This window comes from Hippopotamus amphibius, chromosome 2 (genome assembly GCF_030028045.1).
Source record: "Hippopotamus amphibius kiboko isolate mHipAmp2 chromosome 2, mHipAmp2.hap2, whole genome shotgun sequence".
NCBI classification, from domain to species: domain Eukaryota; kingdom Metazoa; phylum Chordata; class Mammalia; order Artiodactyla; family Hippopotamidae; genus Hippopotamus; species Hippopotamus amphibius.
This window is the reverse complement of record NC_080187.1, coordinates 59570756-59583618: the sequence shown is the minus strand read 5'-3', so window position 1 is coordinate 59583618 and position 12863 is coordinate 59570756. Positions and strand designations below refer to the sequence as shown.

Genomic DNA, 12863 nt, shown 5'->3' with positions numbered 1-12863 from the left:
AAGAAAGCAAGCTCACACAGAGTCTATGGGCCACCGGATAAACTTTCCTTTTATTCTCGACACCCGTCCATGTGGAGTGCAGCAACGTGAGGTTGCCAGATACAGAAAGTGACAGACACCACAACAACCCCCAAAGATAATTATTCTTCGAATGGAAAACATCATTTAAATAAGAAACATTCAAAGGTGCTCCCTTAGTTTGCATAACTCCTAACCATAAAATATAATCTTAGTAACAGAACAAAGAATTCTCCTTGGTTGGTCACATCATCCATTACGGAAGCGGAAAATCCATAAAAACCATGAAAAAAACAAAACCCTGAAATAGAAATAAATAAATAATTTACTCGTAGGTAGTTTTGCTGCACTGCACGTTACCACACAAAATGCTAAAGCTGATTTTTTTAAAAGCTTGGAAAACACATTTGCCTTTTTGAGTTTCTTGCTAAGTAGTGCATGCTTCTTAGGAGGAAAAGTATCCTATGTAGGCCTGAGTTTCAAATTTAAACACTGGGTAATCTAGAGCTTGCCCACCTGGGCGCACAGGTGTGACAACGGCAGAGCAAGAGGTCTCCCCAGCCTCTGGGGTGGGGAGCACTGCAGAAAGCCAGCAGTTTAGGGTGAAAATGTGCAAAAATCACTGGTACAAATCAGTCTGTTTGTACTTTTGCTGTGATGTCCTCAAACGGATTGTAAAATCTTCGAGAACATCCTCTGGAGGTTTAAAAAGGAGCAGCACAGATATGACGATAGAACCGAAGCATTTACTGCAGAAGTCTTGTGGAAAATCAAGCATTAACACAGAACGTTGTTCTCTCTGCGAGGGTTTTAGCAAGTTCCCACCAGTCCAATTTCTCTTGCTTTCTATCGCTAGACGTGTTCAGAGCTTACTGCCTTACTGGCCAGCCCTTAATTGACATTCTTCGCTTCCTGAGTTAAGCCCCTCCCATGCTTGCCTCTCACCCCAGCCCAGGCCTGCAGCGCTGAGAGAAGGTTCCTGGCCTCTTCTCGCCTGGGGCAGGGAAAAGCTACTGAGACCTTCTCAAGACGGCAGACATCTTAACACAACACAGTGAGCCCTCCCCAATAGCACGTTTTAAATTTGGACCAGGGGGAGGGAGGAGTCTGTTATGTGGCTTATTAGAAAACCCACCTTGAAAAGAATCTAGAAGAAAAGATAAGTGAAATTCTGGTGCATAAACAACTATTTTCAAATTGAACTGGTCACTTCTCTGGCCCCTCTTTTTGTGCTCATGCGTGGTAACTGCCTTCCTGAATGAAGAGGATGTGGCTGTACGTCCATTCTTGAATGGGACCGTCCTGCAGGGTCAGCAAATGTCTTCTGTAAAGGGACACTTAGTAAATATTTGAGGTTCTACAGGCCACATGTAGTCTCTGTTGTGTATTCGTCATGTGTTTTTCCTTTAATGACTTTTTAAAAATTGAAAAACCATTCTTAGCTCAAGAGTCTCCTAGATTTTCCCTGTGGGCGAGTCTGCCAAGCCTGCTCCAGGAGTTCTTTGGCAGCGGACACGGCACCGAACTGTGCAAAGTACAAGGCTGCTGGGCCTTGGAACTCTAATTTGGGGACTTCTTCTGGTGAGTGAGGTAGGTCCTTGCAGACGGAAGCTCAGGCTTGGATCCTCCATGCTGGTCTCTACTGTGCTCCCCAAACAGTAGAGAGCTGGACCAGATTAGCATCCTTCATTTAAAAAGTGGCTATTTATCATAGGAGGTCTTAATTTAGGCCTATTTAAATCTGTGCTTATGCTAGCTTATCCTTGCCTTGATTTGAAAGGCAAAATCACATATTCTAGACATTGGAAAAGTTTCATTCTGCAGGTTAGGGCCTTACTACTGCAAATGGCTGGTGGTAGAAAAGCTAACAAGTAAACTTACTTCTTCTTCAACACTAATGCCACCAACAGTCCACAGGGTAAACCCCCTCTAAGAAGTCAAGGAGAAGCACACCAGCTCACTCTGCCCCTGGGGTACCCATGACGCAGCTCAAGTGTGGCTACATCTTGAAAAGGAACGGTGTTTACCAGGGACCAAGGACTTAAAGAGCTGGAGACCAGCATTTCAGAACCTGGATTTTTCGTAAGACATCTGTCTCCATCCTCTCTGAAATAAGTCTCTCTACACATCAGATGCTATAACACCACACAGCTCCTCCGACCTTCTTTATATTTGAGAGGCAAACTTTCTACCAATAATTTTTGCATTGTTAGAATATTCACTTTGAAGAGCAGAACCAGAGGATTTGCATTTCTTTCACAAATCTGCAATCTTTTAAGTCATCAATATACTATATGTCACATTTTTAAGTAATTAACAGACAAGATGAAAATCCAAAAATCTTTTCTAAATTAAATAAGGGCTTCAGAACCTGAATTCTTTCTCTCATCAGCCATTTTTTAAAAAAGCAGCTAATGATTCTCAAAATATACATTTGTTACCAACTAGATGAATATAGCTGTTCTGGAGTTAAGAAACACAGGTTGTTCCTTAACTTCAGAAACACATACACATGCAAACACACACACGCACAAAAAAGAACATCACCTAAAAAACTGTATGAGAATTTCCAAAGCTTCTAAACCAAATGAGTAGGTAAAAAACCACTAATCTCATACATGCCAATCCAGTTGTCCTTTTTAGGTTTTTGTTTAAAATGTCAAACTTGTTTTCTTCAAAATCTGAGTTGATTTCCTGTGTTCAGTTCTTCTCTGTCTGGATTTACAGGGCCCCTGCCAGCACCACTTCAACCACAACAGTCAAGCTAAGTCTCTGAAATACGAAGGCAGGGGAGATACCAACTTGAAGATGGAAGAAACTGGAGCACAATTAAACAAGCACAAACGAACTACTGAGAAGTAAGGACATGCCTGTTGACAAGCACCAGCACCAGTTCTAACAACAACAGCAAAACCAGTGAAACTATGAATTTTCCAACTCAGTCAAAAACATAGTGTCCTAAGGCCGCTGAAAGATGAGATGAAGAAAGTAACTACCTGTAGTCAGGAAAAGATAACGGTAACAGGGAGTGATTTTTCTAAATGAAATGGAACAGTGCATTCTGAAGTGTGTGCTTTTAAAAGTGAGAGCACTGCACTCCCTCACTCTCTCCCATCAGTGGTTTTCATACGCACGCGCGCACACACACACACACTCTCTATCTCTCACCCTCATACATACACACACTCTCACTCTCACACACACACACACTCACACACACACACACCCTCATACACACACACTCACCCTCACACACACACAGCACTCCGGTCATCTTTTCACATTTTTCAGGTCTCTTCACCATCAATTTTAAAAACTGTTACCTCCTGGTGCCTATACCTCTCTCTATTTTGGATATAAATGGTTTTGATTTTTTAAACTGGCAAAGAAAACAAGCAGCAACAGCCCTGGACAATAAATAAAACTAAACACCTCCCTCTTTAGGTTAGCGCTTTCAAGATAAAGGAAAAAAGGGGATGATCAGTCCAGTCAGTACGTGTTCTGGTTCTGTGAAAGCATCACCCCTCGGTCCCACCTCCTCTGACAGAGAACAACCTGCCGTTTCCCTCCAATATCAAAATGCATCTGTTTAAAATCGAATATACCTTAAAGAACAACCAAAAATCGTAGTAATTTTTGGCAGATATCCTATGCAGCAAAAATGAAGTGATGTTCCCTTTTCCCTACTCCGCAACTTAAAGCTGTACACAGAACAGCTAAAGGCGGTACTTCCAGGACAGCAGAGTTTATGAACAGTTGATTTTGGCTTTGTCTCAAGGAACGAAAAAGGAAAGGAAAAACAAAACCAAATGAGAATAAAGAGGCGAAACCTGAGGCAAAAATGGCTTTTCCTTTAGAGTCTTTCAGGGGCTCGAACTCTGGTTCATAAGGTACCAGCGATCTTCTGGGACGGAAGGCCTTCCTCCAGCCAGATGGTGGCAGCCGAGCCACCGCGCGGGGCCCGCCTGTGAATGCGCCGCAGCCGCAGCAGGTAGAGGAGGATGGCGAGCAGGACCACCAGGAAGCAGCCCGAGAACAGGTAGTGATTGTACACAAAGGAGAAGCCCCTCCAGTGCGCGTGGCTGGCCCGGAAGGTCTCTTGCTGGATATCTCTGCCCACAGGGGAACAAGAACAAACAAGAACTAACTAGGCAGGCGGGAACAGTGCGCAGGACGGGGTGGGAGGGACCTAGTTTGGGACTCAGCTCTGCAGAAACTGTAACCACAGGCTCCCAGACTCAGTTTCCTCACCTCTAAACTGTAGGCTAATGTGACCCAGCAGAGGGGATACCACCCAATAACATATGAAAGTGTATTCCTAAGTCTGTAGGTGTTACCATCATTATAATTTGGGTAACAAAAATCAGAGAAAGTTAAAAGAACTGTGAGTGTTTCACTAGTACAGAGAAGCCAATGTGGAATCAAACTACATGTTTGTTACCAGTAACACCCACTACTCACAACTTTTGCAGTTAACGCAGCTAAATGTGCTGCTGGGAGATGCTTAATTAAATGAAGGGAAAAAACAAAAACAAAAACAGCTAATAGCTCATTTATTCGTGAACCAGGGTTCTTACGGGGGAAGTCAACTGACAGCTAGGTCTGTGAACTTGACTGGAGAAAAAGTCATGTCTTTTATTTTACCAATCTCTGGTTGTAATGCAGTATTTTCATTGAATGTGAATGGAGACAAAAAACCACTGATATTACAGTATCAGCAGTACTTGTGACTCTGTTCCTAGTGAAACTCACAGTTCTTTTACATCACATTGTTCTGCAGATGCCTCAAAATATCATCACCGGCATCACTACACTTAACTCACAGGAAGTAGGAATTCTGCTGCCAGGTCTTGCTCTGTAATGTGCTAATAAAGAAGAACGTGTATCACTGCATCACAAATATGTCTTCTGTAATATTTTTACAAATGTACTGCAATACAATGGTTTCTTCTATAACCTATGTATTTATATTATGCGTTAAAAACAGAATTTGGAGAAGGAGTCCAAGGCCATAAAGGTTAAGGACCCTGGAACGGACCCTTCTGTGCGGGGGCTAGGGAACAGACAGCTGGGAATAATCAAACACTTTTGTGCTGCCTATGCTGGGATGGTGGGGTGGGAAGGGAGGAGGCACCGGTGGGGAAGACCAAGTCAGACCTCCCCGACTCTCCCATTCTGCCCACAGCCAGCACTAACACTGCCCCAAACACCCACACCCACTGCCCACGATGCCGTGGACCCAGAGAAGCATCTTCTGTTGAATTCTCGTTAGCAAATTCCCTGCCATACCTCAAGGGTAAAAAGCGGGTCCTGTAGAGGATTGCTCCGAGGGTCCACTGAACCTCCTTGTCGTAAATTTGCAAGGCTGTCTTTAAATTTTTGTAGTTGATGGGAAATGAGAAGCCCCTGTGGAACACCTCAAACATCCAGGCGGATTTGAAGCACTGATACCTACAAACAGGACAAACGTGAGTGGGACGGAGTCACTGGTCCAAATGCATGTGCCCAGAGTCAGCCCTGCGCTCTGTGACCGACGTGGGCGCACAGGCCTCACGAGGCCGGTGCTCTGAGGGCCACACCAGCCGTACAGGTCTCCGGCTGACCTGCTTGTTTTACCCTTCGTCCCACACTGTTCATCTGTCAAAATCAATCCACTCATGAAACCTGGTCTCCGTATAATTTAATACGTGGTGGCCACGGGAGATTTCCCCCTCAGGCCTTCCATCACTTACTCAATTCAGTACTGAATAAATACTGAACAAGTTTCACCTTCCCTGGACCTCAGTCTATTATAGAATGCGAAGATAGCTGGGTCCTTTTCAACTCTGATAGTCTACAATTCTAAATATCAGAGGCTTGCTTTCTGCAAAGCACTGGGCTAAGCAAGTAATAAGATACCATAATAAATAATAAGATAACCAATGTGCTTAAGTGACTTATAATGAAAGAGGATTTTATAAAGCAACAAATAACTATAAAACAAAACAGAATGTGATAAACGCCACTAGAGAGACATAATGAGTGTTCTGGAGACGCAGAGAGAGGCACGGAGCCTGGCTGAGTGGACAGAGGAAGACTCAGAAGGGACAGCATCTGAACTCTGACGTCTGGGCAAGATGTCAACGAGCAGAGGATGCACAGGGGAATTCCAGGCGGAATTAAGAGCAAAACCGAGCCCCAAACTGCAAGATACATTTGGGCACCAGTATCTGCTGTCCATCTGAGATGAGGAGGAGTAGGGACTGACAAGGACAGAAAGGTAGATCGGGGCCAGGGTATGGCCAAGCCTGGACACACAGTTTCCTCAACACACCCTGGGCTCGGCTGTCCACGACTTACTTGAGCCTGTGGAGGTCGGCGTGAGAGGCATACAGTCCTCGGTCAAAGCGTTCCCGCAAGATCGACCACTTTGTTGCACAATAATCCTGAAAGAAATTTCACCCCAAATAAATCACCAGGAAAGATTTGTGAAATTTTTTTCATTTTAAAAGTTTTTACCGAATTCATATTCATAACAAACACATCCTTCCAATTAGGAGACACGAGCTTAACCTCTGTCTGTGCCCGACGAGGACGAGACACACGAGCACTCTGTGAATGCTTACTGATGAGCAGAGGCAGTGCTTGTGCTTGTCTTAAAATTCGGCCAGAGTTATTGTTAAAGAGAATCTCACTGCCCACAACCAACTTCTTCAAAGCTGCTAAGTTTCTCCCCATCTCCCCACCCCGCCACGACTGCATGTGACAGGCGTACTTCAGCCAGTTCAAACTGAATACCTATGTCTGTGGCTACACAATGCAAGGTTCTGGGAACACAAAGACGATTAAGAAAGGTTCTGTCTTTAAGAGAAGGGAAAAGAGGTTACACCTTTCCTCACGTTATTTGTAATGATGTTTACGTTAACAGCTAGCATTTACTGAACCCTGTGTCGGCACCTTTTCCGAATGTAATGCTTAACTCCTTAACACGGCTGCTATTCCCACCTTTACTTAAAGGATGAAGAAATTGAGGCTCACAGAGGCAGTGACACTCACAACAGGGGATACAGAGAATGGCACTCAGCCTGGGGTGAGAGGCTGAGGATGCAGCTCAGGCAGAGGAAACACCACGGATGAAGACAAGTGGGAGGGAGCACAGAGGGGAGGGAAATGAAAAGACACCGGATATGATTAGACCATCAAGTGTCAGGGGGTGACATGAGGCTAAAGGGTGGGGAGGACACACTAAGGTATTTGAAATTCATCCTGGAAGCAAGAGAAAGCCACTGAAGACGTTCAACAGGAGAGCAGCTGGTTGTACCTGGGTTTTAAACAGAACACTGGGGAGCGGTGTGGAGGATGAACTATGGAAGGGAGACCAGATGCAGGAGGGCCACAGGGAAGCTCCTGCACAGTGCAGGTGACAGACAGGGGCCAGGACTGGGACAGTGAGGGTAGGACAGAAAGCAGGGAGCGCAGGGGTCTGAGAAACATTTATGACATACAGTAATATGCTTGATGACTGCTATCATCAAGGCAAGGGATGGATGAGTGACAGGGAGAAGTCTGTATCTCCGGGCTCGGGGGAGGGGGACTGGATGGCTAATGATGCCATGACAGAGACAACACAGCAGAACAGAAGGGGAAGGAAGATGGGGTTGTCTGGAGTGGTGAAATCTAGCAGGCACTGGGCAGGGGTCAGGTGCGGAGCCTCTTCCTGAGAGGCAGCAGTAAACCATGACCACGGATGAGAATAGCCAAGAATCTGAAGGTCAGAGGACCAAGGAAGGAAGTCTGGGATCACCAAGGCTTAGAGCCTAGGAAGGTGTCAGGAAGGCAGGGAGAACAAGAGAATAGCGGTCCTGGCAGTGAAGGGTAGATCAGAATTACACTATTACATGTAAAAGACTGTCATCTGGAGCCACTGACGGCCAGCGCAGTCCACGGAGTGGGAGGCAGAAGTTGGTTCACAGGAGACTTTTTGCTTCTGCTGTGACTGTTCCTTTTGCCCCAGCCAAGAGAACAGGTTGCGAGGTGCTGCACACAGCGTCCCGCCCTCCCCCTTGCTCTGCTCTGGACCGGGGCCCCGTCCACATGGGCTCCCTGGACGGTCACCTTCGCAGCTCTAGTGAACGCGGCAGCGTTGTAGTCTCCCCCCATCCGTAACACATCCTCAGTGCAGTAGTAGAACTCAGAAAAGCCATAGAATTCACTGTTCTGGAAGTGAATTGGGGGCTGGTAGACCCCATTGAGGGAGGTCTGCGTCTCATTTGTTTTGTTCATGAAAGGCTGGATGGTGTCTCGGCACAGGTCAAAGTCTCCCGTCCCCCGCAGGTACAACGTCTGTCCATTTTGCTGGATTTCATCTTTAATGTCCAGGGGTAGGCAGGGGTCCAGGTATGGAGTATCAGGAGTCAGCCCAGTCTGTTTCCCCAGGAGCCTATAGGACACAAAGAAGCTTCATCATGAGACCGACAGAAAACCGTGAAGAAAGTGGCTGTTAAGTCAGTGTTTCTCAAACTCTGCCCTGTGGAACACAAAAGGGTTCCGGGAAAATTAAGTTAGGAAAACATGGACTCGAGCTCCTCTTTCATGATACACACCTGCACAAGCAAACACCTGAACGGAGTCCAGTGAAACGACGACCTGGTCAGATTACTGATGCTTTCTATGCCCTGTGACACAGCCTGGTGCCCTTGGCTGCTGAAGGTCCGCAGTTAGTGAGCTCCTTCCAGTCTCCTGTTCACTGCAATCGAATGCCCACCCACCGTGTTGTTCCCAGCCCCGTTTTTGCCACTAGTGCTTATGATTTTAGTTACATACAGAAATATGACTGTGAAAAGAAGTTGCTGGTCCTGTGGAAGCTAGGTTAGATGGCTTAGAAAAATATGATAAAGGCAAATTGCTAGAAAACTGGTGTCAAATTAGGTGTTAGTAAGGTTAAAAAAAAGTTGAGAAAAATTAGTAAAAATCTAGATGGAATTGGTATCAAATTGCTTCACAGATGTTTTTAAGGCCTTGGTATTCTTTAAAGAAAGGCAAAATGACATCAGGATGAGTGTGTGCAGTGCCTGCTGGAGAAATGAGAAATGTAGCCTAAGAAAAGCCTTGAGTCCAGAGCAATAGATTGGCAACTGAATACACAAGTTAAAACAAAATGCCTGAGGTTGACTCTATTTTCATGATTCTCTGCTTTAAGTGAATTTTCAAAGTTAACCAACTATTGATCCCAACTGCAGTAGATAACAGAGTTTCTATTTACTACAGGCTCTGAGAAATTCCTCCGAAATCCTAATTTCATTCACTGAAATGCCCTATGCTTATTACTTCCCAGTGAAATGTCCAGATCTGTCATCCTTCTATGTGTCCTCACCGTTAAGCAACAGAGAAACAGAAAAGAGCTAACAACAGCTGGAGTTATATAACTGTTTGATACCAGGAAATCCCATGGACCTAAAAGGTATTTATCAGGAGGGCGCCTGAATTTGATATTCAGTCACTGCCGTTAAGTTTTTACCTGCCACTCAACTGACAAGTTATTTATTCCTAAGATCAGGGCAACTCAAAATGCACTTGCATGTAATAAATTAAGGTCTTTGCCATTAATCAAAAATGTTTCAGTAATTTAAAAAAAATCAATCATCACTACCAACGGCAAAGAGATAAATATGCATTTCAAAGCTCGATTCGTGACATGTAAGAAGTGATGACTAACATTTATAATTAAGTCCAAAACGAGTCAAATGTATACTTTTAAAAAAATTTATTTGGCTGCGCTGGGTCTTAGTTGTGGCATGCAGGATCTTTTAGTTTTGGCATGCATGCGGAATCTAGTTCTCCGATGAGGAATTGAACCTGGGCCCCCTGCACTGGGAGCGCAGAACCTTAACCACTGGACCACCAGGGAAGTCTGAGTCAAATGCATACTTCATGCTACAGTTTTTAGCTGCTCTATGTCTAAATTAAGAAGTACCACTGTACTGTCCATCATACAACCTTCTTGACATTAAAACCAATTATTAAAAATTAGGGTTGCAGAAGAAGATGTTTCTCAAAAATTCTAATTTAAATGTCGCTTGTAAAATAGTTCTATTTTACTACCATTAAAAATAATGACACCAAAGTGTGCTATATAACACACCATTTTTAAAAAGAAACTGAGGCTAGTTAATATCTCTTTAACTAACACTATTCAATTAATGTCTGGAGCAGACAGAGAGCAGGTTTTTATTGCTTTTCCTATTCACAAATGCGAGTTTCTGGAAAATGAGGTACTGAATGGCTCAGACTTGGCCTTTCTTAAAGTTCAGGCCTCCACAGGTTTAAGATTAAATTGTAGTCAATATTTTATAATAACTATAAATGGAATGTATAATCTTTAAAAATTGTGAATCACTATGTTGTACACCTAAAAGTTATATAATATTGTACATGAACTATATGTCAACAACAACAAAAAAGATCAAACTGATCAAGAAAATACACCATCACTTACATCTATGAATCAGGATTTTTCCCCTCAAAATTGTTTCATCAAAAAAACAAAGTAATTAATATAAAACCCCAGATTTCAGATTTTTTTTTATTCATCCAAATGGCTTTTCTATTCTTATGGACTAATTTCAAATAAATAATTGGTATACACTTAAACTTATAAAATAAACTTAAACTGTTAGTGTTTTTGTATATTTTCTATACCAGAATTCTTCATAAACTCATTTTTAAAAGTTTCACTGCTAATGATGTTTAAAATCACTAACTTTGACTTCTAGATCATTTCTTTCTCATGAATAACTTCCCTCACCATGGTCTTATCCACTAAATAACTGCCCAGGCTGACTTTCCATGACATCACCAGGACATCCCATAACTCAATGCTATCACTGCTTCCTGCAGGCCTCCAGGACATCTGAGTGGCCCTGGTGCTGAGTTTCCTTAGGACTTTGCAATTTGGAATAGCATCACCCAGGGCTCAAAAGTATTTTAATGTCCTAAGAGTGAAACCTCTAATCCAGCAGGGGAGCCGTGGCTCTTGAGAGAGCAAGAGCCTCCTCTGGAGCCTGATGGGCAGGGGCCAAAGGCAGGACCCTGTTGCCCTTTCATCTCTTCTCCAGCTCAGTAGGTGGGGCAACAGACAGCTATCAGTGCTGACATGCTTCTGCTGACTGAGGTCTCTGGATACATCTTCTGTGAGGACAGACCATGGTTTCAAAGTGACAGCCGAGCAATGGAAGGTGCTTTACCTGTTCTTCTGAATTGTGCTGGCAAATATTCTGTCTTCATATCTCTGTCGAGCAGCATTGCCACCAAACCCAAGAAACGTGGCCACGTAGACACGGTACACGTGCTCAGTTTGGTGAACATCACATCCCAAGTTAAATTCAGCCAATAAATTTTTAGCTACTTCTTCCTGCAGACGTAAGGATCACGAACTTTAGTATTTTAAGCAATACAAAAACAATTACCTCCTGTTAAAAACAAGGATCTACAAAAATTCTCATCTAAAAGGAGCAAAAATTTCTGCACCTGCATTTCCCAAGGGTCCTTCTCAGCATTCCTCCTAATTCAATACAATCCTGACCTAAGAAATTTCAGATGGGCTGCACATTTGTGATACTGATACGACTTTTTGAAAACGGACATTAGCAATATGGTTCCAAATCTTCTGATCTAGTAAATCTACCTATGGAGTCCTATGGTTTGAAAATAATCCTAAAAACTGAAAAGTCTTTAAACACAAAGATGTCCTTTGCAATTCCGTGACAGGAAAAACTGGATGTCATCTAAATATACAATTCCGGGGGGGGGGGGGGGGGGTTAGTTAATAATGGTAATGAAGTTTATGGAGGAATATACTTATGCACTGTTAAATAAAGGACAAAAGACTGTACAAACAGTAAGATTATAACAACCATATTTTAAAACACTATAAATAGGTAAAAAAAGAATGAAAAGAAATATATCAAAATGCTAACAATAACTTTTTTGGATGATGCATGCATGGGAAATTTTTATTCCTGATTTTTCAGTATTTTTTTCCAAACTTGCTTTCCTATGAGTTTCTTACTTTATTTTGAGGGGAAAACATGACTTTGTACAAAGAGTGTAATAGTTTCTAGAGGCATGTCTGGAAAGGAAGCAGGAAACACAAATTGTAATACTTGAATTTACAAAGCATTTTTCTAAGGCGCTTAATAAATCAATCCATGTTTATTGAGCTGACATGAGGTGCCTGACAGGCCATTAGATATACACACACGTCAGTCAGCCTTATAATAACCCTCTGTTACAGGCACTTGCAGTCCCATTTATAGCTGAAGAGATCCGCTCAAAGAAGTTAAATGACGTGTGTAAGGTGCCACAAGCAGTGAGGACAGGGTGATGATGCAGCTCAGGCTTGTCCAGCTCCACTCTCTCCTAATCACTCACTCCACTAGGTATTAATCTAGAGCTGAATGGAAACAGTAATAAAGACACAGAGCAACTCAGGAATGCATGTGGACACCCTCTACATGAGGCCGCCCAGCCTACTGGGAAACTACAGTACTGAAGGGGATGCAGACATAAGAGTAAAACGTACGTTCAGAAACGTGGAGGCAGTGGATACAAACCTCTATTCTTTCCAGAAGTCAAAAGCTGTCTGAGCCACACACACAAAGTATTTCTCCCAACTACAACTTAAGAAATCTGATACTATGATGTTAAGTTTTACAATACCTGCTGAGAAAAGAAGTGACTGGAAATAAACAAACACTCAAGTGTGTGGCTGACATATACACCAAAGGAAAATTCTAGGCAAGTTCGGAAAACAAACCAGCTGACTTCAATGAACAAACACAAACGGCTTAGTGGAGGTTTGCCTTGGT

General features: G+C 43.3%; 1 protein-coding gene across 5 annotated transcripts in view; it reads right to left on the bottom strand.

Annotated features, from left to right (window-relative positions):
* Positions 1-31: 31 nt before the first annotated feature.
* ENTPD4 (ectonucleoside triphosphate diphosphohydrolase 4) overlaps positions 32-12863 on the bottom strand; it is a 39034-nt gene continuing 26202 nt past the window's right edge. For 3 of the 5 annotated variants that reach the window (XM_057720861.1, XM_057720863.1, XM_057720860.1), the window contains exons 9-13: positions 11241-11407; positions 8113-8437; positions 6358-6443; positions 5308-5469; positions 32-4130 (exon numbers count right to left, since the gene is read on the bottom strand). In XM_057720861.1, the coding sequence (XP_057576844.1) occupies positions 3902-4130; positions 5308-5469; positions 6358-6443; positions 8113-8437; positions 11241-11407 (969 nt within the window). In that variant the 3' untranslated portion in view covers positions 32-3901. The remainder of the gene's footprint in view (positions 4131-5307; positions 5470-6357; positions 6444-8112; positions 8438-11240; positions 11408-12863) is intronic. The other 2 variants (XR_009051232.1, XR_009051231.1) reach the window with 2 other exon arrangements.